Source organism: Fistularia commersonii, chromosome 35 (genome assembly GCF_037954325.1).
Source record: "Fistularia commersonii isolate RoL2024-O1a breed Wild chromosome 35, RoL_Fcom_v1.0, whole genome shotgun sequence".
In the NCBI taxonomy this organism is placed as follows: Eukaryota; Metazoa; Chordata; class Actinopteri; order Syngnathiformes; family Fistulariidae; genus Fistularia; species Fistularia commersonii.
In genome coordinates this window covers 8,476,064-8,504,054 of record NC_141318.1, presented here as the reverse complement: position 1 = coordinate 8,504,054, position 27,991 = coordinate 8,476,064, and the positions used below count along the sequence as shown (strand labels likewise).

Here is a 27,991-nt window from a genome sequence, read left to right as displayed (position 1 = left end):
TCTCTTTTTCGTCTTGCCCTCTCTTTATTTCCCCTCTGGGTCACTGCCGTCTCCGAGATGAGTCCCGCCGGTCGTCGGGGTATTTATTCAACTGTTTTAACCCTCACTGTGACCTCGGCTCTTAAGTAATCTCACACTTTACTCAGCAAACTCCTATCCTCCTGTGTTTTTTTATTTATTTTTTTGGCCCAAAGCTTCAATTCCCCTCTCGCTCCAGTGACTGCCGTGCATACAGATGTGGCTCACGGAGGACTGGTTCTCCTGTACGTGCCGGCCACAAACCCCTAATTTAGCCGCATCCTCTGGAGTTAAACATGCCAATCCTTTCGGCAACAAGGACCAGGCAGTGTCGAGCTATTAAAATTGCAGGCACCAAACACGCTTTAAATTACATACGGACACTTTTGGGCGGGATTCATTTTGCGGGTGTGATTTCCAGCGGGAAAGTCCGCTTTCAGGGCAAATATGAGTAATGGCGGTAGTTTCAGCTTGGCCTTAACAAAGAGCAGAGCTACTTAATTGGTCTTTAGGTGAGTGTCAATATCTCTCTTCTGTAAGGGGGGGGTTCATGCAAATGCCACCATGTGCAAATTCTCCTTGCAATTGACCAATTGTAAAAACCCCAGCAGGGAACAGCAGTTGTTGGCAGTTGCTTGGAGATGAAAATAAGCGCTGAAGGTTTTGTTTTATTTATTTTTTTTAAATAATCGATCCCTTGACATAACACAATGTGGCAGCAAGAGGGATACTTTTGAAATCAAAAGCAAAAATGAGGTTAAATTACATTGTGCTAACCTCTGTCTAAAATTGATGACGGATCATTCATAATTCTAAGATATTCAGTTTTAATTTGGATTTTCCCTTAACACTTGACAAAACATGTGCCTGGCAATAAATGAGATATTTTTGAGTTTCATGTTTTGAAAAGGAGGTGACTTTTAGATTCCAGATGTGTGTGTGTGTGGAGGGGGGGGGGGCACAGCATGATGGGATGGATGAGGGGAAGCAAAAGGGCGGGGTGAATAGACGCGGGGGGTCGGGAAAGGCGGGCAAAACGGTTGCTTGAGAAAGAGAGCGGAGTATCGAAATGGCTGCACTCACCTCCTTGCTTACTCCTGTCAAGATAGATGGAGACCCTTCTGGCCAGACCTGCGAGGAATTGAGGGGGCAGATAGAATGCGGGAGGAGAAGGGGTGGGGAGGGTATGCAACAAAGCAGGCAAAAAATAAATAAAAATTAGCGTGAACTCCCGCGCAAGCATTCACACTTGTTTTCCTCTCTCCTTTACACACATTTTGCGCTGTTGCATTCGAACAGCAGAGGATGAACAAGGCTGCCGTTTTCCCAGAAATCACCCGACACTGTCCAAGGGGGGGGGGCTGACCTAAGCAGCCCACCAGCCTCTGACATTAAATCATGAATTCACGGTATTGGGCAGAAAGAGGAAATCTTTGTAAAGTGCTTTGAGTGCTGTAGAGATGGCGTGTTATGATCACTAATTCATCGTAACTTAAAAATGAATACTATTCTCGTAACGCTGCATCCGTCTAGCTGGAGTAGATCGAGCGGTTTGGATATTTTCTTGTTTTTATTATTTCAAATAAATGAGACCGGTTGTTAATTACAAAAAACAACAAAGAAAAACCCTTGCGAGTTTGTGTCCCTTAGGAGGCGTGGATATTTATCTGCCTTTTTCAACCGAGGGAGGGAAATGGGCGGCGGCGGGAGGAAGACACAAAACCAGCAAAGTAACAACAAGCTGGAGTCGTCAGTGAGTCCATCATGAAAATGGCACACTGGTATGAGATGGGAGAAGGGGGTGGGATGAGCGTGGGTAGAGTGAAGTGTGTCTGCTTTGGCATGAAGACGCCAGATATTAAATTTGACTGTCGGTAGCACTTCATTGTCCACTGATCTAACCAAAAAAAATTAGCTCTGAGGAAGAAAAAAAAAAAGTCTCATTCTGAAAGCATTACTGAGATTGCAAGCTCACAATAATGAGATGGACGGCCTAGTGGTGTGTGTGTGTGACTCTTTCACACACATTCACGCTGCTTCCTGCTGCTGATGTCTGCGGGGTGGTGGTATGAAAATATTTGAACACCCGCTGGATTTGTCAGCAAAGCGTTTCTCAGGGATGAGCTGGATGGCGTGGCTTATTATATAAAAATGAATGCCTCCGCTCGGGGGCTCAATGCAGCACCTGCACGGCACAACTGCCACTAACACATCCGGGATAACAAATATGATTAAATGTTAAAAACCTGGCTGCAGCTTGCTGGCAGAGAGAGAGAGAGAGAGTGAGAGAGCTCTAAGTAAACAGTTGAGTGTGAGCGTCAGGAGACAGTGATGCTAGATAAGTGTGTCACCTCTCAGCATGCTCTGGTGACTCTGCGGCTCCGTGATGGCGGGGAGCCGTACGCCGCACACCTTGCGAGGCTCACACCCCCATGCAGGTAACCGGGCGCCAGTCAGCCGGTAACTAAGCATGACAGCTCTGCTCTTGTTACATCAAATTAAGCTCAAGATGAGATGGGTTCTAAAGAAGTTTTCTGGAAGTTGCTTAACCCCCTGCCCTCCCCCAGGCAAGGCTTTGGCAAAGGCTCATGGTAATATGGCGCGTCAAGGATCATGTTTATTCATTCATAGATTATTAGTGAGGCCCCTCGGCTGTCATGGCTTCTCCGCAAAGGTTTCATGGTTAGGAAACTCCGAAACTCCAGAGCCGAGGGACCAAAAAGTATGGGGAACGATGAGGGCATACGCTCCGTGTGTGTGTGTATGTGTGTGTGTGTGTGGATTGCGTTCCGAACTGCAGAACCAAACACTGGCTTTTGCTCTAAAAGCAACAGGAGAAGAAGAGCCGAACCCTCCTCTTCGCTGACACAGCAAGCGGAATCTGTCGTCTCAGAACACACACGACCGACTTTTCAGTATGCCGTCTGCATCACGGCTCACATGCCTCTGTTCACATGCACTGTCAAGAAAACGTATGTTCCCCGATACGTATTGGTTGTGATCCCATTAATGTGAACAATGGAGCGTTTTGACTCATTATTTATTAGCAAAAAGCACACTATGGATTTGAGGGAAAACACAACGTTATTTGTAAACTTCACATCGGCTAAGTGGGCGGACATGGTTTAGAGCAGGGGTGCGCACACTTTCTCAGCATGCGAGCTACTTATAATAAATGACCGAGTCAAAATGCAAAACAAAAATGCAAAACATTCTTTATATGTACAATGTATGTCGATGTGCAGAACCGCATGAGCCAATATTGCACAACACAAAATAAATATGTACATTTTTTTGTCATTACCCAAGTTCACTCTGATGACTTGCACTGAATTGAATCATAGTTCAGACAGTAGTTGCTTCTGGCCGGCCTTGTTAATGATGACGTGACTCGCTCGGAACGAAGCTTCGGTCGCGGCTTTCGCTTTTGAATCATGTTCTGTGAAACGTGACTGCTGTCTGGTCAACTGGGATTTTAGTTCCTTCACCTTTCTCTTTCTCAGCTCGCTTTTTGGAGCGACGTCCGTGTCGTATTTTCCATGAACGGTCCGAAAATGCCGCTCCACATTACCCTTCTTTGGTATTGAGATGTTAGACCGGCAGATGAGGCGAACGCACTTCGATAATGTAATCGTGAAAAACAAGTCCTCCTCCAATTCCGTATGAAAGTGATACGTTTTTGTTTTCTTACTTGGTCCAGCTGCCCCACTCATTTTACACTCTTTCTTAAGTTTAAGAGAGAAAACCGAGAATCAGAAAAAAATCAGATGTCACTTGACCAGCTGCCCTGTATATCAATCAAGTGACGGGATGGACGATAGGCTGACGTCTATTTTTTTTTTTAATGTCATGCGATCTACCAGTATTATCTTTGAGATCGACTGGTAGATCGCTATCGACGTATTGAGCCCCCCTGGTTTAGAGGTACTTTCACGTGGCCAAAAAAGCCAGACAGTGCAGTCATCAGAAGGTGTCTCAGATATAAAATCATCTGAGCAGACAGAGCTAGCGGATTGGCAAAACATCTCTCCCTGCTTTTCTGGTCACTCGCTAGATGGGCATGGAAGTGTGACTCGGAGGGGTGGGGCATTTGGTGAGTGGCTATGGGGTGGGTGGGTGCTATGGGAGTGGATTGGTGAGTTCAGATAGTAAGATTGGATCTTTACTGTGAGTGCTGGTGGAGGGCTGACCTCTGGTCGTGGGCAGCATGTCGGACAGGCCCTGCCACGCCGTCACCATCTCCGGGTTCTTCTGGTCGGCGAAATTCTTCCAGATGCGCAGCGCTCCGTCATCTGGGGACGGAAAAAAAAAAAGGAGGAGGGTTTGGAGAGGGCAGAGGGACACGGGGAAGGTAAAAGAGAGTTTGGGAGGAGCTCATGTCTGGCGGAAGTGCAACACTTGACTTTACATTCCCAGTGGATTTCAGCGTAAACCGAGCTAGTGAGAGAGAACCATGATAAGAGCCTTCAGAGAGCGTGGCCTGTCCATGAACACACACACACACGCATGCATGCACTACTCAAAAGAATCACAGGGGGATTCCCGGCAGCATTTAAAAGCCTCTTTGTTTGCAGCTGCACTGTCAGCGATTAAAAAAAAAAAGACAAAAAGTGATGAAATGACAAAATGAGGCTCAAGCCCCCTGGACTCAAGCACACAGTGCACTTGCAATGCAGAGCTTATTACATAACCTGCCTCAAACTCATCGATATCTATAAATTCATACATCAATTTATTTTGGAAAAAAAATTGTCCTTGATATTCCTCGGAGCAGCGTTGAGGGAGGGATGCTGAGGAACAGCACCTTATGTTGTGAGGAGATGGACAACAAAATCCTTGCAAAATGACAACTGGAGCAGCTAACATGCTACCAAGCGGACAGAGCACTCGTGAACAGAGGAAAGACTTGCGGTGGTGGAGTCTGTTTACATCCGTCATGGGTGGTGCCAGGACCCTGCGGAAATATGCAAACACTGTTCACCGCTGGCAGAGTTTATGATCATTAAGCGTCGTCCTTTCTACCTGCCGAGGGAACTCACAGCGATTCTGCTAGTTGCTGTTTACATCCCTCCCACCTCCAACAGCAGTGACAGGAATGTAGCACTTAGTGAACTGTACCAGGCCGTCAGACAACACACCCAGATGGATTCCTCACCCTTGCTGGAGATTTTAATCACATTAACCTCAGGGCTTTCCTCCCAAAACTTCACCAGCATGTTGATTTCCCAACAGAGGGTCACAGCACCTCGGACTTGGTCTACACCGCCCACGAAGGAGCACGTAAAGCCTCCCCCACCTTGACTACACTGCTGTTATGCTAATGCTGGCTTACAGACCCAAGGTGAAAGTCCCCAGGCTGGTTCAGAAGCAGATAGGGGTGCGGCCAGAAGGGGCCACCTCCGCTCTTCAGGACTTCTTCGACAAGACCGATGGGAAATGTTCAAGCAGGTTGCCACTTAAAACGACCAATCGAACATTGAGGAGTACCGTGATTTCCGGACTATTGAGCGCACCTCAATATAAGCCGCGCCGGCTAGCCGATCGCTATCTTGGGTTTCCTCCTGCGCACTAAAACCGTCAAAATCGTCTTCTTCGGTGTCGGAGTTGAACAGACTCGGAATTTCCCGGTCATTTCATCGGTTCGATGTGACGAGGATAAATGTTTTAGCGGCGTGAAGCTCGTTAGCCCCCCCCCAAAAAAAACGTTCAGATATTAACTGCATCGTTGTTTACGTGAAAAAAGTCGTGGCTTATCGTCCGGAAATTACGGTACACAGACATTGTTACTTCTTACATCAGCAAATGCATTGGCGATGTAACCCACACCAAAACCGTCATCACCAAAGCAAATCCGAATCCATGGCTGACAGGGGACGTCCACCGGCTGCTGAGGGACAGAGTCTTTAGAGCCAGGGGCGAATCTGGCCTGTAAGCAGCGAGAGACAACCTGGTGCTCAGGCAAGCCAAATGCAAATACACCAACAAAGACAACCCGCCAATTCAAGGACAGCAGAGACCTGCGGAGCCAGTGGTAGGGCATCCAGACCCTCACAGACTACAAGCCTGTGGCGCAGCTCTGCGAGGACAAGATCTCTTTGCTGAACAACCTCAACAACTTCTTTGCACGATCTGAGCCTCAAAACAACATTTATCCCGCGCCCCCAAGACCAAACTCGGTGCCTGTCTGCTGCTAGTGTGAAGAGAATCCTCTCCACCATCAACACCAGCAAAGCAGCAGGCCCAGACAAAATCCCAGGTCGGGTGCTGATGGACTGTGCAGAGGAATTTAAGGATGCCTTCACAGCCATCTTTAACACCTCCCTCAGGCAAGCGGCTGTCCCGTCATGCTTCAAATCCACCGTCATCGTACCCGTGCCACAGAAAATCCAGTTACAATAACTATCGACCCGTAGAACTGAACCCCATCATCATGATACCAATTTGCATATCGGGCCTCCACAGAGGAGGCAATCTGCTCTGCTCTCCGCCCAGCCCTCACCCACCTGGACACCTCAGGCTCTGATGTGAGAAGGCGGATCCTGGATTTCAGCTCAGCATTTAACACCATAATCCAACGGCAGCCGGGGGTCAACAGTTGCCTCTGCAACTGGCTGCTGGACTTCCTCTGTGAGGGGCCACAAGCAGCACGAGATGGCAACAACATCTCGAGGAGAATCACTCTCAGCACAGGGGCTCCCCAGGGCTGCGTACTCGGTCCCCTGCTGCGACTCAGTGGCTGCAAACCGATCACATGGTGAAGTTTGCGGACGACACAACTCTGGTCTCATCGCCAAGGACGACACCCACTTCAGGATGGTCGACCTTCGAACCGCGCGGTGCAGAGACAACACCCTCCAGCTGAGCGCGAGCAAGACCAAGGAGATTGTTGTTGACTTTTCGGGGAGGCCACACCAAGCATGCCCCGCTGACCTGGAGAGTGAGCGGTAATAAATTCCTCGGGGGTGCACATCAGTGAAGATCTCTCCTGGAACACCAACATCGCTGGTGAAAAAGGCACAGCGATGCCTCTACTTCCTTCACAAACTCAAGCAAACAAAAGCCCCACACCCACCATGAGTAGTTTAATGTAACAATGCCCTTCACTGCTAATTTACACTTGATTACTATTATTATTCTGTTAATTTCATGACAATGGGATTGTGAGAAGCGTCTTCTCGATTGCTCTATGTGTCCGGTACATTCGGAGAAATTTACAATAAAGCTGACTTTGAACTTTTTGAATGAACAATTAATTTTCATTGTTGCAAAAGGTTAATTTAGGTTTTGGTGGGTCGTACCATGTTACTGTGACGACTAAAAGCAATCTTGTGTGTGTGTGTGAGTGTGTGTGTGTTGTAACAGTGTGTATCACAGCTCCACTGGGTTATGAAGATAAAGCAACGGAGGGTAATTGTTTTGTTCTGGTAATGAAAGATGATGTATGCCCACGAGCACTTGAGGTGTGTGTGTGTGTGTGTTTGTGTGTGTTTGTGTGTGTGTGCGCGTGGTGAAAGAGTCAAGCATTAAGGTTCAGTGCTTCTGCAAATGAGTCTCATTGCGGTTCGGGATCCTCTGGTGGGTGTGAACATTTAAGAAAGTGAATTATTTCTAGCCTTATAGGTGACGGGCTCGTCTGATTTTCAAATTCGGGTCTACACAAACATACGTGCGTGTGTGTGTGTGTGCGTGTGTGTGTGTGTGTGAGTTCCGAACCTGTCGCAGTGAGCAGCAATGAACAGTCGTGTCCGTTCAGGTACTCCATAGCCGTGATTCGGGTATATCGGGGGTTGCCATTGTGGAAGTAGTCCAACCTCTCGCCTTTCTCCCAGTCCCAGAAACTACGACAGACACGCACAGCCTTCAGAATATGTATCAAACCAGTGTGCGGTCGAAGTCAGCGGAGTGCGTGCTCGCCGTGCTGCAACTCTCACCAGATGCTGTCCTTGTCAGCCACGGCTATACAGGTGTTGAAGGGGTGGAACTTCACAACGGAGGGCACTCCGGGGTTGCGGTTGATGAATATTTGATCATCCAGTCGGGACACACCTGTGACACCGGGAGAACAGAGCAAGGTCACCGTAAAGAAACCACTCCAGATGATCGAGGATGGCGATAATACCGCTTTGATTTCGGTGCTGAGGAATAAACCCTCCTTTGGATGTTTCGATGTCAGGTGAATGCGAATATATTTGACTTTTTTGATTTGACAATAAATGATAGTTTCACAGCAGATACGACGTTGGCCGATTGACGAAAAGTTGCTTACGACCAAAAGTCGAATATCGATTTGTTCCGTCCCCAAGGAATGGACCGCTCGGAAACAAAGGCCTCCAAAGGCCGCTCACCACAGACACGGCTAAACTACACGTGAAAGTGCTCGGCGGGGCCGGCAAACGGAGGAATGAGAATCCGATGGGCTCGGGGATGGATGGATTTGTGCGAGGGCTGAAGTTCTGCTCTCGGGCAGCCTTGACAAACTGACTCAGACATAAACAAACAGCGTGTGTCTTTAAAAATAATGTGATTGCTAAAGGATACTGGAGGGTGAGACTGACTGAATGAAGGATGAAAAAAAATTAAAACATGATATGAAATTTAATGTTTCTTTAATCACCAGACAGCCACTGGAGCATCCTTGGGAAAAAATGTCACACACACACACACACACACACACACACACACACACACACACACACACACACACACACACACACACACACACATACATACGGTGAGGTTTATGGTTGGTGAGGCACTGACGTCATCACCACACCTCTCTTCTTCATATTTGAACGGGAAATGTGATTTTATTTTAATGACTTTGTAAAAAAAAAAAACTAAAAATGGCGAAGCTACGTGGAAAATAACTTTATAGTACAAATCACTGAATAAATACAACCATTTCATTTATTTTTTCATTTTGCATTTTTGTCTTTCCGTGGTGACAGGTGAGGCTCGGCCTCCCCTGCCTCTACTGATTGCACGTCACTGATATATATATATATATATATTTATATATGTATATATATATCAGTGACATGCAGTCAGTATGTGTATACTGATATATATGTATACTGATATATATGTATACTGATATATATATATATATATATATATATATATATATATATATATATATATATATATATATATATGTATCAGGCGAAAGACTCGATTAAAAAAGTTATTCAATAACTTAGAGTTCACATTAATGGCATTGTGATCCCATTTCAAAATTTGCCATGGGAAAAAAGGAGTGTAGTTAATTTGATGAATGAACCAATAGACAGGACATGAGCTACAACTTCAAATTCTATTTTATTTTCCCATCAGTCTATGACACAGACCAATAAGTTTAAGGTTGTGCTCCCCTTCCATCCTCATACAGCTGCTGAATTTGTTTGACATCGTCTTTGTGGACGGCACTTTGTTATTATCATCAGCTGAATCAATCTGCAGCGCCTCGTGTCAGTCCTTACCTTCAACCCCGGAGAAGAAAGTGCTTTACTTCTTGCCAGTGAACTGGTCAATTTATTTGTCTCTGTATTTGAACCTGGACATTTGGTCTGGGTGTTGACTGCTATGATGCAATGATGCAATGATGTTATCTTAGCCAGCAAAGCTAACGTGCTCGCTCCTTTTTTTCCCCCATTTTATTTTACTCCCTCCAGCTTGAACCTCACCCAAGACGTTTGGATTTCTGAGCCTGCTTGCGTTGCTGTTGACCACCAGTGTGTGACTGGCTTTTCCAGAATGCCCTTAACAGTATTTCGAAACTGAGTCTATCCTTTCTTTAAGACATGAAAATAAAGAAAGGGTTGCTGATATATAAATTCAACAGTTGCCTCTTAGGAGGTCATAAAGTTGATGAGTTTCATCACGCCGTGTTCAGCTTTCTGTCCCTGTTTTGGGAATGACAGTGTTTTTCTGCCTGCAATAACTGATGGGAACATTTCTGAGAGCCCTTGTAAACACCAGAGACAATCTTTCATCAGCACCAGAACACGATTTCCCTTCACAACGCAGCCCGACATGGGCGACCGTGACTGCTTTGTCCTCGACCTTGAAGGACAATGTCCTGAGGGTTGAGAAAACACACGCTTTACATTTTTTTGGAAACAATTAATGTAAATTACTGACACGTTTAACATATGAAGAGAAGAAATTAAAAGTCTGCATGTGTACTTCGGCGTCAGGCTTCACTGGGAGCAGTAGAGCGGCAGCACGCCGCCACAAGTGACGGGTTCACCACCTCGGCATTCGTCTCCATGGCAACTGCACAGAAATTGGTTCACCGGCTCATACTCGGCTACCTGAGCACACTCTCGAGACTTAAGTAATGAGATGGAGAAAAACGAGCGAGATCTATGGTGAATTAATCGCAGACAAGGATTGCGACGAGGGGCGGGAGAGGCATGTTTGGAGGGGGAAAGGAAGTGGAGGAAGCGGAGATGGGCATTTGATGCTTTTATTCCGGGGAGGATCATCTTCATCGATCGCTTTAGGTCGACTCTCTTGGTGAAGAACTACAGCGAAAGTGTCCCGAGGAGTTTTGGGCTGCTTGGTGACGTGCATGAATTTTGTATTGGCGAGAAAAAGAGGAAAAAAAGGAAAAAAAAAAAAAAAAGAGCATCAAAAAAAAAAAAAAAGAAAAACAATCTTTTCTCTTATTTCATTCTGAACTTCCCAGCTCGCTCCTCTCTCCCTCCCTCTCCCGGCTGTCCTGGCGTCTCATCTCACCCTCCCCGGAGGGAACAGGCTGAATGAGGGCAGCCCTACGATTTCTCTCTTAGAAAACGCCACGGACTGAGGCAATTTCGCCAAGTACAAAGCGAAGTTGGGAGAGAGAGAGAGCGAGAGAGGGAGGGTCACGTGAGCGAACCTCAGCTCTGATGCCTGTGCTTCGTGACTGTACGTGCGCATGGCGGTGGTGGTGGAGGGGCGTGGGGGTCTGCCACTGACGTCATGGCTGTTAGCAATTCTCTTTGAGAAGAGGAGCTGTGTCTGTGCTGGAAAGTAAGATCCTTTAAAGTAAGCGTGAAGGGGAGTCCTGTGAGTCATAGAAGCAGGCTGTGTGTGTGCGTACATCTGTGCGCGTTTGCATGGGGGGGTGGGAGGGGGGTAAATTTATTCATCACTGTAAATGTGCACACAGTAACACTCCAAATGACTATAGCTTACTTTACCTGCGTAAAAACTCAGATAGTACAGCTTGATTGAAACCACTGGGACTAATAATCCCAAAAGTTTCAGGGACTTTTCTAATCCCAAAATATGCATCGCATGACACTGTATTATCACCCGTCATTTATTGTGGTAGGAACAAAAGAAAACTGTTATGAATAATGCGAGCTGGATCACCGCTGGATTTTTTTTAGCCCTGTTCATTTTATCCGAACATACACTGAGGAACATAAGGGGTACGATCTAAAAACTATACATGATATGTAATAATATGTGCATATTAGCAGGATCTGATCAGGCGCTGTTTAGGAATATTTAGTGAATAATGAATGGACAAAAATTAGGTGGCCAGAAAAAAAAAGTCTGAGAAACAGACATTTTGGCATTTGGGCTGAATTACTTTAAATCCCTCCCGGGGACGAGCGCAGACAGGTAGATTAGAAACGGAGTGAAGTCAGGAAGGAAACCCACTGTCATCCAATTGAACACATCTGTTGAGGAAGATTTTAGTTTTTTTTGTCTTATCAATCTTTTGATCTGCCGCGCCGAATAGTGATTTTCCTAGCCGCGATCCGTGAGCGCCTCCTCAGCCCCCGATGTTTAGCACGCACACAAATACCAGCGGGCAGGCTGAAGATAAATCCAAAGAACTGGGCATTTTTTTCACTGCGGTTTTACATTTGATCTCTAGAACATAACTCACATCGCCAGTCTTTATATGATATAATTTCACGATGCCCCGCCAGTTTACGCGTTATTCCTGGTGCTCTGTGCAAAGCGGCGACACCTTCAAACTGGTTTATGATATTAGCTCTGCAAATCCTGGCCTGCATTTAAATAGAAATCAAACCCCCGGTGTCATTTGGTGCTGGCTGATACATTTTCATTTAATTCCCTGAACTGCCGTTGCTAATAGAGACTTAAATTGCCGTAGCTTTCAACTGCAGATAAGGGGAGGGGGGCCGGGTGCACGTAGGAGGGAGGACTGACCTCTTTGCGTGATGGTTCGGCTCTGCCTTCTCACGCGGGCGTTTCGGAGGAATCTCCACTGCCGCTCCATCCTCACCTGACTCTGCTGGTCGTGTTCCTCGGGGATCTGAGTGCCGAATAGAAAGAGAACGGCGATCATTACGAAAAAGCCACAGGTATTTTTTTGGAAACTGACATCTAGGTGATATTAAATCTCGATGACGGAACAGATTCAGTCTTTGAATCACTGAAGACTTGACAAACATTTCAAAATAAAACCCAATTGATGGAAGAAAATTCTACTTGTCATGGAAAGGAGGATTTACTGGACACACACACACACACACACACACACACACTCAGCCTCCTTCTATGACCGAAACCTAAGAAATTAAAAAAAATAACCTTTTTCTAATTCGTTTTCTAATTCAATTTTAAACCTCTTGAACTCAACTTCTATCTGACTTTGTCCCTTTTATTTTCATTAAATTCTAACCCCGATTTATTTTAATAAGTGGTAGATAATGAATGAATGAATGAATGGATGTTGAAGCACATCTTAACTATTTAATGTGAAAATTAAGCAAAAATTCATGGTGAGTTATTAATTTCACCTCCAGGGTTAGTATATAGGTATATAGTAAGGAAATATATACATATATATATATATATATATATGTGTGTGTGTATGTATACACACACACACACACACATATTCATAATATATAACAATATATTATATATAAATATACACACACACAAACACACACACACACACATATATATATATGTATATATATATAGTCATTTAGGCCCCCACTCGGGCCAGCTAAAGCATGTTACATGTTGGCTAAATGTTTTGAGTTCCATTTTTATAGTCCATTCCCCCAAGCTGGGGAACTACATAAACGTACAGTATATTTAAGAAAAAGGACTGGTCCCCGTTTAAAGCACAACACTAACTGTACAGAAAGTAATATAAGGCTAATTTTCGAGATATAAGTTTCAAAGTAATAAACTGAAAAACTTTGCAAGTTGTTTTGCATACTGGTTACGCAGACGGCAAGGAAGGAATAACTGTAAGTCAGGGGGTTGGAGGTCCGCGTGGCTGCCAGTTCGCTTATTAAGCACAATTCTACACCAAGGCCTCCTATGGCCGCTGCATTCTAAACAGTCCGTTACGCTGCGTGTGCACACGTGCACACACAAACACACACACATTTTAGCATCACGGGGAAAAATCAGTACCGTGTGTGATTAGACTCTGTTGACGGCTTCAACTCTGTGCATGATACTTCTAAAAGTAAAAACTTTTCATGCACAGGAAGTCTGACCAATGCACGCACAAATCTTTCAGAAACTGTCGCCTTGAATGTGCACACCGTGGAATGTGTGTGTGTATTTCCAGTTTCCCCCAACAGGCCTCACACTTCTCGGTTGAGCCTGAGCGCAGGTGGTTAGAGCAGACTTGTGTTGACCTATTCCTGAGTGTGTGTGTGCACCATGTCTCTTCGTGAGTGTACACATAGGTAAGTGGTGGTTGGTACTCTGATTCCAAGGGTTGCGCACCCACCAGTTGTGTGTAATGTACCTCACGAGCACGCGAATATAAACAAAGGAATGTCCTTGGCTCTCAGAGAGCCCTGAGACTGAAACGCAAACGGCTTCAGCTCTCGTGCTGCTGACAGTGGGATGATAACCTGAGTGTGGACCGTCAGTCGTACAGACACGTACGGCGCTTTGAAATGGGAGTTTTATGACAGCATTCAAAATTCTGCCAACGTCGCGTGAGTCGTCCCCCCCCCCCCCCCCCGTCCCCCCGCACACTTTTCTCTATCCAATCAACTTGAAGCTTCGCATCGACTCCCGTTGCCGCTCCGGAATCCGTCTTCCTTTGAGAAGGCACCCCTCCCTGTTTCCCCCTTTCTCATACTTTCTCGAAAACTCCTTCACCTCCACGTGCCCCTCGGTGTCTGCTCGCCTTTTCAAATATTTTACTTTCATCACCTTCCAAGCGCTCCGACTGGCTCTCTCGCAAAGAAACCCTCCACCTCAAAGAATTCTCCTCTAAACATTTCTGATATCAACTTATCCCCTCTCATTTCTATCTCCCTATGTAGATGTGAGGCATTTCTTTGGTCCGATTTACACTCATTAACTTTGACCGTGTCTGTTCTTTATTTGTGACTCAACCCCAAACCTCCTTATACTTCAGCGCAGTTCACTTTGCCTATTTTTCGAGTTCCAGTCTACGTTTTACTACTTGTATTACAACAGACAGGAGCTTGATTAAATATTACAAATTTCGTGGCCGGTCTCTGTGTGCGGTTAAAAAAACTGCAGCTTTTTAAACTTTAATTTCGCTCAGGGAGGATGTTAGAGAAGTCGGGAAAATCAATAATTCAGCAGAGCTCTCCCGTACAAGCAGCAGGTACTTTCTCGCCCTATGATTGGTCCCTGTTTTCCATATAAAATGTATAATTTTTTCTGTACGATTTACTCAGTCCGCTGCAACGCCTGTTTAGGAATGATGAACTGATATCATTTGCGGGGAAAAACTGAATTTTGCCACATTAGAACCTGTTTGTCTCCACCCAGCCATTTATATCAAACGGCAGATTGGTTGGTCGCGGAATAATAAATGTAAACATTTCACTCTAAAATGTGATGAAAAAAATTATTTCGTTCTTTGGTAATTTCTTATTTTTTTTCAAACAGGTCATTATCCGCATGCCATCGAAGCAACAACTGAACTTACAGAGTTTATACTTTATAAAAGTGAGTGTGGACTGAAAGTTTGAGATGAGAAACAATGGACTGCAAACAGCTCACATTACCTTCATGACTGACTGAGCGAAATACTTGGCGCTCCAATCGCACAAGCCGGTTTGGAGGGTGGCGCTGATGTAGTTCCTGTGTCCCCCCGGCTCGTCGCCGTCCTCAGTGGCCTAGACACGCCCGGACGAAAGGGAATAAAGTAGCTGCGGTTCGGTCCCTTCCCCCTGACGCAGAATTTCTGACAGTTTCTACCTGTTCAGGTCCCTTGTCGAACATTTTGCGCGTGCGGGGGAACTGGTGCGAATGCGGCGCCTGTCCTCCCAGCGTGGGCGTGTAGGGGGGACGCGAGGCCTGCTGCTCCCTGGCGGGGGGTTTGGGCACCTCATTGGTCAGACTGGAGCTGCTGGTGCTGGGCATGGGAGGGGAGCCGCTGGAGGAGCACAATTTCCATTTCGCCATTTAGTCCCTTCGTATTACCCCGGCATTTGTAATTTAATTTTGAAACGGAGTGACGAAAGAAACATAGATTTTTTTGATCGTGTCAATTTCAGTCCGAAGTAACTCGTCGTGTTCTTGCTTATTAGGGACCGGGTTTCAGAATTAAACAGCGATAGGCAAAGGTTAGCAAAGTGATTTCGCCGTATGTGGTGGTGTTATGGGATGTGGTTCCTCACCCCGCCTGGTGGATGTGTGTGCCCTTGCTGGTCGGGCTGGCCGGGGCTGACTGGGTGAGAGAGCCGGAGTCCAAGATCCGCTGAGGCCGAGCGTTCATCGTTGCCTGGGGACAAAAGGAAATATTCTGGTAAATGTAGAGCAAATCACTGGAAACGTGGTTTAGTATTTCATGCAGAAACAAATTCATTTATATATGTTGAAGCAAAATCGAAAACTCATCCCCATCCAGTGCACTGTCTTTCATTTTCTATTTGATGCCGATTTTATCCACTGCTGTTTTACCTTTATGCATTCTTTCATCTTTATGTTTTTTTTTTTTAAGTCACTGTTGTCTATCGTAAAGCGTCTGAGTTTTAAGAGAGGCGCTTATAAATAAATAAAGTGTATTATTATTTTTATTATTTTCATAAAATGGGAAACCAAACTGAGTGAGAAAAGTGCCTCAGCCTGCAAAGTTTGCTTGAATTTCCTAAACTTTTTTTTTTTCTCATTAAACAGAGAAAGTAATATAGCCCCTTCATTGTGAGCTGTCTAATGGCAGCACACAGAGGAGGAGTAAACGTAATAAAAACATTCCAGGCAAAGCATCGTTGATGAAATGCAGGTTCACCGTGTGCCGAACCAAGTGGGGAGAAAGCGCAGTGTAAATCTAGTTTACGCAGGCTGGATCTAGCTTTCATTTGATGTCTATGCTAATTACATAAAACTAGCAGGTTTTGTCTAAAAAAACAAAAAGGAGTTGGGTGGTTAAGTGTGATTTTAAATGCAAATAAAATAACCTGGAATATTTTTTTGGTCATGAAATCATCCTCAGGTGCTAGGGGGTATCCGCTAGTGCTGTATTAAAGGAGCGGACGCAAACACAACCAGACAGCGCACATCATTATGGTAGTGTCTGTCAATCTCGAAGCGCGTTTTCTATCTCAGCAGCATAATATCACAATAATGAGCAGGATTTGAAAGGAGGAAAATCAAAAAAACGCATTTTTTTCAACCGTAAATGCAGGTGAATGAGAGACCACAGAGAGAAAGTGAGACCTGGGAGGATGACAGGGGGGGGATACATGTCAGGGATTGAAAAGAGACCGGACAACAGTAATCCAGCCGCCACATGTTCCTGGGAGGGAATCACCTCAAACCTTTTCGTAAATACAGCATCCGTGAGGATCTCGCTTTTTCTAGAAATATCTCCCTCCTTGAAAACCCAAACCAATATATATATAATGCTCAAAAAAATAAAGGTAACACTTGAACAACACAATGTAACTCCAAGTCAATCACACTTCTGTGAAATCATAGTGTCTACTCAGGAAGCAACACAGATTCATTTTGACTTGTTTTAAGGACATTACATCAAAGTTGGATCAGCCTGGAGTTTGTTTTTACACTTTAATTTTGAGTGTGATTCCTAATCCAGACCTCCATGGGTTGATACAATTGATTTCCATTGATCATTTTTGTGTGATTTTGTTGTCAGCACATTCAACTGTGTAAAGAGCAAAGTATTTCATAAGAATATTTCATTCATTTAGATCTAGGATGTGTTTTTTAAGTGTTCCCTTTATTTTTTTGAGCAGTGTATATTCACAATGGATCGATATGAGCGCACCCTGCTGGAACAGGGATGTCCTGCACAGGGAACCCCCAACCCCACCCACTTGTGCAGAAATGCACAAATTTTCCTCTGATATGTGTTGATTAATGCCGTACTGAATCCCGTGATTGGGGGATCAAAGCTGTTGAGTATGCAAATTTATGCGCCGATCTGAAACCCTGTAATTCTTCTTCTTTTTTGCCTTGAAACGAGACTATTCATCCCAATTATCTCCAGGAATAAGTTCTTTTCACCCCTCTAAATTAATTGCCCAAGCAACAGCAGGAAGTGGCGATGTGCTACTGGAGATATATATTTAGCAAGTAGCATTAGTTGGTCGGTGCAAAACAGCTCGTCGGCAGGAAGGGAATGATCTTGCGCCAAATAAAAATAAAAAAAATCCCGCCGATGTAAATGTAGCCCACTTAAGCCGAATGAGCGTCAAAATTCCGTCACTTCCATCCCCGTCCGCATCTTTGTTAATATTTAACCAAAGCTGCTTCGTACACCAATCATTACATCATATCATATCAACGCTGGGTGAGTAATCGATGCAGCTATTAATAAATAATCACTATGCATATGAATTTGACACGCTGCTTCAGGATCAGGATTCATGACATTTGTCGCAACAAAAATTAAAATGAAATAAATCATCCACCTGACTGAAAATGCTCTGTTGCGGCAACCCTGATTTTGCATGAATTCATTCATTCTAATTTTTTCCCAACAATGGCTGCCTGATACATCAAGATTAATTGGACATCTTAAAAAAGGCTCATGCAATCAAATACAATTTTAAGGGGAGTAAGGGGCTGAACTGATCGGTCGGATAAGAGATAAGCAGCAAATTAGACTTCGTGTCGGCCTATTTTATCGGACAGCGAAGCACGATGGTGCAAGACCTCGGTGTGCAAGTTCTTTGCCGTGAAGGAGAAATACCACTATTATGTGTGGAAAAACAACAGAGCTGATGATGGATAGCATCGCCTGGCAAGCACGCTGAATTAATGCTGCTGTAATGCGTTCACTGATCAGACAGGTGCAGTTAATAACCCAGCACAGAAAATTTGTAATGTTTTGTCTGGTTTCAGAAGGTTAAGTCTGTGAGATAAAGTGCGCATCTTTTTTTTGGGTTGTATTCATTTCGCATAAGCTCCGAACTGTGTCTCTGAGCGCTTTATCTTGCGGCTTGCATGTTGAACTGCAGCCTTCTCTGTTGCAATAAAAACTGCTCGTGCTGCTAATTAGGCTAGTTCTGCTGAAGAGAAAGAAAACTTGTATTAGCAGGGGGAAACTGAAAATGGAGCAGGCCAAGGCAGTAATTTACGCATTATTATCTATCTATTACTAATTTATCAAAACAAAATGGGATATAACAATCCCGCAGTGTTTTGGCTGGAGATCAATCGAATATTTGCTGCAAATCAGTGCATCAGTGTACTTGCTGAAGTGCACGAAAACAAACTGCGGCGTTTCGGCGGCGACCGTACCGGAACGATCCTCGGCGCAAGCACATTCCCTGAGTCACTGAACAATACTGTGCATCTTTCTACTTTTCTTGACAGCAGAGAGCACATTGGAACACATGTGGTTGTAATGTGTGACTACAAGCAAAAGCCAAGGTGTAATCAGCCAAAAAGTCTCAAATATGCAGCACTTATTCATTGATTATTCATTGGTGGCTGGTGATCATAAACAGATTGCGCTAGCTCGGGGCGCTGCAGTTTTTAATAGGAAACATGATGTGCAAGATTCTGGTGTTCATTGATGCTTCATACTGGGAAGCAACTTTTATCTCCACCCCTTTCAACATTCTGCACTTTATTTTCTAATTTGACAGAAAGTTGAGTCAACTGAGAAAAAAAATGATGCATAAATCATGGCATTTGGTAGGATACTGGTCTGAAGGTATGATGACGACTTTGGAAACCTCTCTGATTGGTCCTTCTTGATGATTCAAAGGGGTGGGGAAGAATGGGGAGGTGAAGGTGGAGACTTTTGAATCATGTGACAGGAAACCAGGGATTTATAGTCTCCCATTGGGCGCGATTGAATGAGCAGGAGCACGACTTTTTCGACATGAAAGCTATGGATTCACGTGAGACGCCTGATAAGCCCGCAAACACTCCGGGGTTGAACCTCATCCCGAGCTGCAAGAAGGCCAGACAAAAGAGGAGGCACGGCTGGGATTAAGTGACACGGTGACCTTCTTTACCCTGAACAATTAAGACTTTAAAAACCTTTTTAATAGTTTCATCATCTGAGAGGCAAGTAAATCCAAATTGGCTGATGACCTTGTCCGCTTGTTGCAAATCAATAACATTTGACATTTAGAAACCTAATTAAAAAAAAAACGGATTCTCCGTAATGATAATGCTTACGCTCGGGATGGATGCTGCCATTAAACTGTCTGTCGAACATCCCTGCCAAATTGTTTAAATGTTATTTAAATTGCCATTTGAGTCACATGAACCCCCCTGCCTGTTTTTTTTTTTTTTTTTCAAGTGTGAACACACAACACCCCCACTTTCCGTCAAATGGTCTTAAAACAGATGAATTGCAATCGGGCCATTCGAAGGGGCAGCGTCTATTCTCACAGCTCGAGACGAAGAGGTCGCCCTCGGCCAGGAAACCTGCTTCCAGAATGGCGCCGGCGCTTCTGCAGGTAGAGAAAATCAACATTGGGCATCCCATGCCAGTCCCAGGCTGATGGTTGAAGGTGAGTTTTGCGCGTTCGCAACAGGCGGGACAGCTTGTAGTTGCTGCTATAAGAGCAGGAAACAAGGAAGTGAACTTGTGTTCGGACGCCGGGCAGCGCTCCGGCAGGGGTGGACGTGTTGCTGGCTGAGAAGCAGACGTGCGGTGCGTTCTGGCTCTTCTGCAGAGGATCTGAACACCCCGAAGGGAAACCTATCACTGATCAGCCGCAATGATATTGATGATATTACCAGCTGGAGCAGCAGTGGCTTTATCAACCAGAAAAGTCAGTTGTCCGTCATCCCTTACAGGTCTCGGGCAGATTTGTAGACCTTAGTTGCAGTTGATGTCATCTGTTTTTGTTTGGAGGGATTAGCCGGGGTGGCAAGTAGCCGAGTCCTAAGCCGCAGGTGCATCGGTGCGGGGATGGAGGAAGGCGAAAAGATCCTTTCAAGGTCATCTGGCCGGAAGGAAGAAGCTATGGGTGGTGATCTTCCTTCATATGTGTGTGTGTGTGTTGTAGCCAAAATCATGTCATTGTTATTGTTTGCAAAGTGTTTACAAAGGTTGAAAAGCCTGAAAACAGACAGCATGCAAGATTTTTGAGGTAATCTCTTCTTCTTTTTGTTTCCTTTTGCCCGCTCTCTTCAGGGGTCAGCGTAGCCAATCATTTTCCTCCATCTAACCCAATTCTCCGCATCTTCTTTTGTCACTCAAGCTAACTTCATACCCGCTCTCACTCCCTCCACAAATCTCCTTTTCAGTCTTCCTCTCTCCCAGGGGTGCCCATTACATCGTTCGGAAGAGGTAGTGTTCGAAGACCGCATGGCAAAAAAATCCGGGGGATGGATGACAACCGCACTACCACTAACTTGATTGACAGGCCATCTGGCATCTGATTTTTTTTTTTTGACACGTGTCACCACACAACATATGTGCATTCAATTCACACCAGCTGGAAACTGGGAACCAAACTACAGCGTCTCTTAGTTATAACTTCCAATTTATTTATACTAAACTTAAGAATGGGTATAATAATGAGTCGGGGAAGTGGACCAAGTAAGAAACCGAAAAGCGAAGGGAAGAAAGAAAAAGGTGAAGGAACTACAAGTTTTGCAAGTGTAATCCATCTCAGAAATTGTATTTCTGATAAAAATAATATTTAACATGACATGCAGTAAGATAATCAGTCAGTTTTCTTTTTTTTATTACCAGACACAAAAAGCATGGATTTACTTTTATTTTATATCTCTGATCTTTTCATGATTTTTCAGTGGTTGGAAATTGTTTTGTGGCTGCGGCGAATACAGGTAAATTTCCAAAAATTAGAATTCCATGACAAATTTCATGACAAAGTTCAATTTTTTTGTCTCTCATTTCAGAGAGTGAAAGTCATGTATTATATAGCTCCATTAAACATTTCAAGCCTCTATTTCTTAAAATTTTGACTTATCATTGCTAAACATGATATAATATATGGCTTACACACTATTTGTAATTAATCTATATAAAATAAGGGTTTTACTTTCTGAAAAGGGGGACAAAAAATATTTTGGGGGGATTTACTTGTAGGAACTAATAGTATAGACTAAAATTGTGGGTAAATGGGAGTTTGGGAGAACACACACGCATGCACGCACGCACGCACGCACGCACGCACGCACGCACACACGCACGCACACACACACACACACACACACACACAACTTGCCTTGTATGCAATGCTGTTGAGGACCTTCATGGCCAGATCGGACACTTCAGGAAAAGGGTCTGCAGCCAGATGGAGCAAGACCCGCCAGATCTGAGTGTAAACGCTGTGGAAGGACACACCTAGTGGGGGAAAAAAAAAAAAAAAAAAAAAAAAAAAAAAAAAGCAATGCCACATTATGTGCACAGTTTGATTGGTTGTCTGAATAGAATGTCAGCGGAAACATGCACAATTTCTATAGACCCACAACTGGGACGTTGGTGGTACAAACCATTTCCCCCATTAATCAATGTGATAGGTGACCCTCGGTGACTGACATTGAGTTTTCATTGTGAATCTTGACTGAACTTTCACAGTGTATTCTGTGCTCTGCCTGTATATAGTATTTCCTATTTTAGAGAGGACAAAAGACGCGCGCACACACACACACACACACACACACAGGAAACCCACATATGTTTGACTCCTCTCATTGACTGGCAGGTGGGTTCATTGCAGTCCACAGCCGCCGTTCCCAGGAATACAAATGAGCATCCCTCTCATTGTCCGATGGCTTTGCTCACCTAGAAACCACGCGAATCGTTGGCATGACACTCTTTATTTTTATCATTCGCTTGATTTGAACGCTCCTCTCCATGCCCGCCCCCCCCCCGCCCCCCGTCTGCCGAAATGTCCTACACGCCCTCCATTTCTCCCGTCCCTTCTTCAAGAGTCAATCCCAGAAGTATCGCCTCCATCAGTTTGTTTGCCTCTGTGTGCAAAGCGACGCTCTTGCTTTTCTGTAACGCCATCCCTTATTCGAGACTTTTGCTTCTCGCGGTGTAGCCTCCGGGGTTTGACAGAGAATTTGCAGTCACCGCGCCTCTTCCGATTTATCCGCCTTTAAATATCACTGTGTCATCTTTTTATCTGTTGATTATTTCCTCCCGCTGCAGGTCGGCTGCGTGTCCACTTGAGTTATACTCCCTCGGCCGCAGCTGCTTCTCATTTACCCCCTCTTCTCCTAAAAACAGGTGAGATGCGGTAAACACTCTCTTTTTTTTTGAAAACGCTATATCTTGACCCCTCCCGGCGACTCCTCTTGAGTTTTTTATGAGCCCTTGAAAAAGAGAAGGGTCTGGAGAGCGGCCGGGACCGGGGTGCTCTTATAATACACTCAGCTCCGGCTGAAGGAAACACAAGAAAAACTAAATAAATGAGAGGATGTATTTTGAGAGAGGATAACATGGGAGAATAATTGAAAAGAACGGGGCAAAGATGAAAGGGGATTATTTAGGGAGCGAGAATCAGTGAGATGAAATGGCGGTGAGATCGCAGCCTCGGGAGCAGGGGGTGATTAGCAATTACAACCTTGCCGGCCGGCTGCCGCGGGAAAGCGGCTGATTAATGTGAAGTACGGCCGCAGTCTCATCGAAACGTCACGCCACATCACATGCTACGGTTAAATTACGCCATCTTAGCTCACGCGGGCGGGCGGGGGGAGGCCACGACGTATATGATGGACCGGCTGCGCCATTTGGGTGACACTCATAGGCAGAGTGGAATGGATGTAAAGTAGTAAAGGTGTTAACTATTGAATGAATCAGTGCCTCAAGGTTTTATGGTCGCCTCGATTCCGGCAGGTGACATAAAACACTCCTCACTCTGCGTCGCGTCTCTTCGGAGCTCGAAATGATTGAACTATTTAAAATAAGAATTAATTAAAATGCACTGGGATGTCTGAAAAGCAGGAAGAAATGTCTTTACGATGCATTCTCTGTATATTTCGCCAGGAACAAACCAATCAAATTTGGCGCCCTTGAAAAAAATAGAGATGTGATGGAAAATGAATATCTTGGTTTGAGGGGGGGAATAAATAAAACAAAAGCTCCAGAGAATTATTTTCCAATTCTCATTCTATCTATTTTCCAAAAATTAATGAAGGTGGCCGAGCTCTCGGTCAGACTTTAAGCTGCTGCCGGCAAACCCAGAAGGGACAAGCTGGATGATATGGTTGATAACTCGTGTATTTATTTCCATCCCTTTTCACATTGATTGGCATCGGTGGAAGCGGCCGGTCGGGAAAAAAGGCGGCGGCTCTGTCTGAAAAAAAAACCGGTCAGATTTACATTCCTACGATGTCACCTCACACGTCAGATTGGCGCGTTTCTGTAAAAGCGGGGGTGTCATTGGCTCTTCCGTACGACAAAAAGAACTGAGCTTTAATCCGGATTATGTTATGCTTTTATGATTGCTTTTTCAACTAAAAGAAGGGAACATTCTCAAATATTCAATATATCACTTTGGCCGACTGTGGCGAATCTCCGCAAATGACTTCATTGGCTGATTGGCTCCCCGCTTTGACCCAAACTGAAATCTATCCAGGAGATATATAGTTAGTTAGTTATGATAAACTTACACATATGATCCTGAATGAAGTCTTGTGACTATTTCACTTGACTGTACATTTGCTGAGACTAGATGACGGGATGAATCGGGAGGAAATACCGAAAGAGGGTGAAGAAGAACACGGCTATGTGAGCGCTGGTGCCCTGATTCAAATGCGGTCTGATCCCCGTGCTTCTCCTGGACAGTATTTCAGCATTGCTTTTCAAACTGTTTCAGACAACAACCAAAGAAGAGTCTCCTCATGTTTGAAAATATGTTTCATCTTCGTCTGTCGACTCAGCACGTGCACGGGACGGCATCAGGAACCGTGTGCTGGGTGTTTACCGGAAAGAGGCAGACTCGTCCGCGGTGAGCTAAACCCTACGGAGGCGTGAACGCAACTTTAAACCCATCTGCTGGTGATGAATAAACAAACGGGTCTCGGTTGAGGAAGATCTCTGGATTGGGAGTGATGTCATAAATGTACAGGCAGTTTTTCCTGAAGTCTTGGCTTCAGTATGTGTTACTGCTTCTTTCTTCGTGATCCCATATCCTGCCTGTTATTGCTGAGAGGCTCTTCAGGGGGGCTGAAGACCAGGAGGGTCTTTTAATGGCGGCATCAAGGTCTCTTTTTCAGCCAAACAATTACATTCAGCCTCCTACGGCTTGCTAGACTTTCAACTAACTCAGGATTATTAATAAACTGAATAACCATGAGGTGTCACGTACTCTTAGATTGAGGAAACAAATGTCGGACTAGGAATATGATTACACTTGCTAGCGTGATGATGAAATATACACGAGGTGCGAGCGTGGCATTGGGATGGGTCCCGATCCGCATTAACACATTAGATCATATTCAGAATGGACAGCAAAAGGAGTGACGTTTGGATTTAACTTAGTTGAAATAATAATCGGCTGATATATGGAAGTTATACCCCCCCGGACAAGGTGGCTTGTTGATAATTTTGGGCCGAAATCGAAAATGCAACAATAGACGTGGGCAGGCGGTCAAAGGGGTGGAATGGGGAATCCCCCCCTTTTCCCTTTCCCGTGGGTGGAGGAGCGCGACTCAATGGCTTTTCTGGTCGTGCAGAAAACCCTGTACCGTGTTTGCAGATGGAGGGGAGGAGGAGGGGGTTCATCCCACCGATCCAGACGTTTTCTCTCACTCTTTCCCTCTTTTTTGGCGCTTTGATTTCCTCGGGGTAAGTGTGTTTCTAAAGGGTCCTTGCTATCGGCACTACTTCCGGTCTGGGGACGCACATTCGTACGGAAATGGGAGACAATTCCGAAATAGGCTTCGAGGCATTTCACAAAGCACGCTCCTGTAAAAATTGTCTCCGGTCTTGAAAGTAAGTTCTGATCGATTTAATCAGTCAATTTATCTAATCGATGTATATTAGATTGCTGTGGGAAGCAGCTGAAGATGAGAAGGACACGGACGGCAGACGCGGGTAGGTAAACTTAGGCAAGTCATCAAAAGGGCATGATAAAGGACAGATTAGCCATGTGTTATTTTGTCTCAAAGTTTACAAGTTTTTACTATTTAATACATTTTATTTATTGATGATTGTGCTTCGTCTCTGGGTTCATTGTCAGGTTTCAGTAGGCACGCGCCATCTTACTGAGCTTGCAAACTTGGGCTTAGATCAACTTCCTCACTATTCAATCCGTTGATTGACACATTAATTTCTATCACAACTCTTTGGTTGTCGCCAAAAATCTAAAATGCATAATTTGCTCTGGAGCTTATTAACAATTTATCTTGGAGTAAAAAAGCTCACAAAACTTTGCCTGTGGTTTCTCTAATCCCAAGATTGGGAAACCCAAAGGCCATTTATGATTACATTTTATTTTATATATCTGTATAAAACTGACAATTTCAGACAGACAGTCCATCCTAGAGCACCTTTCAGCATTACTATTCCAAACAAACAAATATCCAAACAAATAATTGGGTTCTGTCGCTCAAATAAACCAGAATAAATACAGCCAAATGCTTGGAAGGCGGCGGTCCGACTTCCTACCTATGAGGGAGTTGAGGGAGGAATACGATGAAACCCGTCTCATTTTGTCGATGGTTTCGAAGGAGAGGATGTACTCGTCGTTGTCGGGGCTTCCCAGCGTGCTGCTGGCACTGCTGCTAGTGCTCAAGTTGCCCGGAGAAAAGGCCGCCGGTCCACCTGGACAGAGAGACGAGTCGGTGAGGCCCTTCACCTGCGCGTGCTGCCATTATTACATTGGTTTGTCTTATAGATCTTATAATGTTGAAAAAAAATGACATTCATCCTGACCGACTGATGGAATTATATGATTCCACCTTGTTTTTTCCTCACAAAAATATGACTGTCACGAAAAAGTTAAACGATAACAAAAAATAGAAAATGATTAAAAACATTTTATTTGACAGCTGGCTTAACTGCACTTTTGGAGTTTAAGAAAGGTCTTTCGAAGTAAACACAATCTGGTCATTTTATATAGATATACCTAGGGATTGACTTGTATCTATTTGTTTATTAATACATAAACGAATAAATGTTTTTTTTTTATTCCAAATTACTGTGTCTGTTGAGTGAGAAATGAGAGATAAATTGTGAGATGGATGTAAAATTGAATCTGGATGTCCGAGCATTTTCTTTAAACCGGTGAGATGGAGATCAGCACCACGGACAGCGGTCTCTGCCGCTGCATCTGGGCGGAGAAATGAAAAAAAAAAGAAAAAAAAGAGCCCAGACACACATTTCGATCCTTTTTCTTTTTTCTGAAATTGAAATCTTACTAATCAAACAAAACATTTATGCTGTCAGCTGTTTATTCATCTGCCTTTCCTCTGTGACTGTTTGCAGCGTCTGTCTCTTCACAGTTTACATTGGGGATTGATACTCCACATAATTGCTTGTTTTTCTCCGCCTCCGATTCACGGCACCTGGAATCGAGAGACGGGTTGAGAGGTGGCGGCCTACATCGTGACACCGTCTTCTGGCGGATTTCTTTGGTTTGCACGGGGGAAGTTCGATAAATAGATCCTTGGTGTGTTTTACTCGGAGCTCTGAGATGCGGATCCCCCTGAGACTGGGCTCGGATCTTGCATAATGCTTATTTCAGCTCTACTTTGATATTAATGAGTAAAAATTCAACACCCCTTCCCGTCCCCCCACAAAACTCCAAAAGACAGATATTCCGTGTTGGACCGACGGCTTCTTTTTCTCCATTTCACATCTCGCTCCCCCTTTTCCTTCCCGCCCTCTCCTCCCTCACCCTCTTCATTGAGGTTGAGGTTCTGCAAGCTCTTGTTCAGGTTGCGGGCGGTGGTGGCGGCCCGGATGTTGGTGTAGGAGTTGACGGAGCGCAGGCGGGGGATGGCGGGGCTGTCCCTGACCGGAGTCAGGTTCCCAGGCTCTGGATGGGGGAACACAGAAGAACGTGCAGCATGGCGGCGCATTTGCAAAAAGCCCAAAACAATCAGGAGATTATTTAACTTTTGGAAGTAGCACAGCTTCCTATTTGTTAAATTCAGTTTGCTACTTGGAAAATCAGGACAATTACCATTGGTGTACCACAGTAGTCCCTTGCCATTTTGCAGTCTCATTAAATTGTAGATAGCTAACTCTTACATATCTATTTTCTAGGTCATAGATCTTTTGCTATAACATGGGTTTTTGAGGTTTAAATGTATTTTTATATATTTCATTATTTCATATTCATTTCTAAGATAAACTATAATGACAATATAATGTACATTTAATATGATTAAATATATATCTATATAAACACACACACACACACACACATATATACATACATACATACATATATATATATATATACTGCTCAAAAAAATAAAGGGAACACAATGTAACTCCAAGTCAATCACACTTCTGTGAAATCATAGTGTCCACTCAGGAAGCAACACAGATTCATTTTGACTTGTTTTAAGGACATTACATCAAAGTTGGATCAGCCTGGAGTTTGTTTTTACACTTTAATTTTGAGTG

The 27,991-nt window shown here is 44.5% G+C and overlaps 1 protein-coding gene across 3 annotated transcripts in view; it reads right to left on the bottom strand.

Annotated features, from left to right (window-relative positions):
- The window catches only part of rptor (regulatory associated protein of MTOR, complex 1), a 168,690-nt gene that overhangs the window by 12,234 nt on the left and 128,465 nt on the right, over positions 1 to 27,991 (bottom strand). Inside the window, exons 20-30 of one of the 3 annotated variants that reach the window (XM_086142949.1) lie at positions 27,255 to 27,395; positions 26,024 to 26,179; positions 21,630 to 21,748; positions 15,624 to 15,727; positions 15,202 to 15,379; positions 15,009 to 15,119; positions 12,193 to 12,298; positions 7,950 to 8,064; positions 7,732 to 7,856; positions 4,185 to 4,310; positions 1,102 to 1,149 (exon numbers count right to left, since the gene is read on the bottom strand). In XM_086142949.1, the coding sequence (XP_085999075.1) occupies positions 1,102 to 1,149; positions 4,185 to 4,310; positions 7,732 to 7,856; positions 7,950 to 8,064; positions 12,193 to 12,298; positions 15,009 to 15,119; positions 15,202 to 15,379; positions 15,624 to 15,727; positions 21,630 to 21,748; positions 26,024 to 26,179; positions 27,255 to 27,395 (1,329 nt within the window). The remainder of the gene's footprint in view (positions 1 to 1,101; positions 1,150 to 4,184; positions 4,311 to 7,731; positions 7,857 to 7,949; positions 8,065 to 12,192; positions 12,299 to 15,008; positions 15,120 to 15,201; positions 15,380 to 15,623; positions 15,728 to 21,629; positions 21,749 to 26,023; positions 26,180 to 27,254; positions 27,396 to 27,991) is intronic. The other 2 variants (XM_086142950.1, XM_086142951.1) reach the window with 2 other exon arrangements.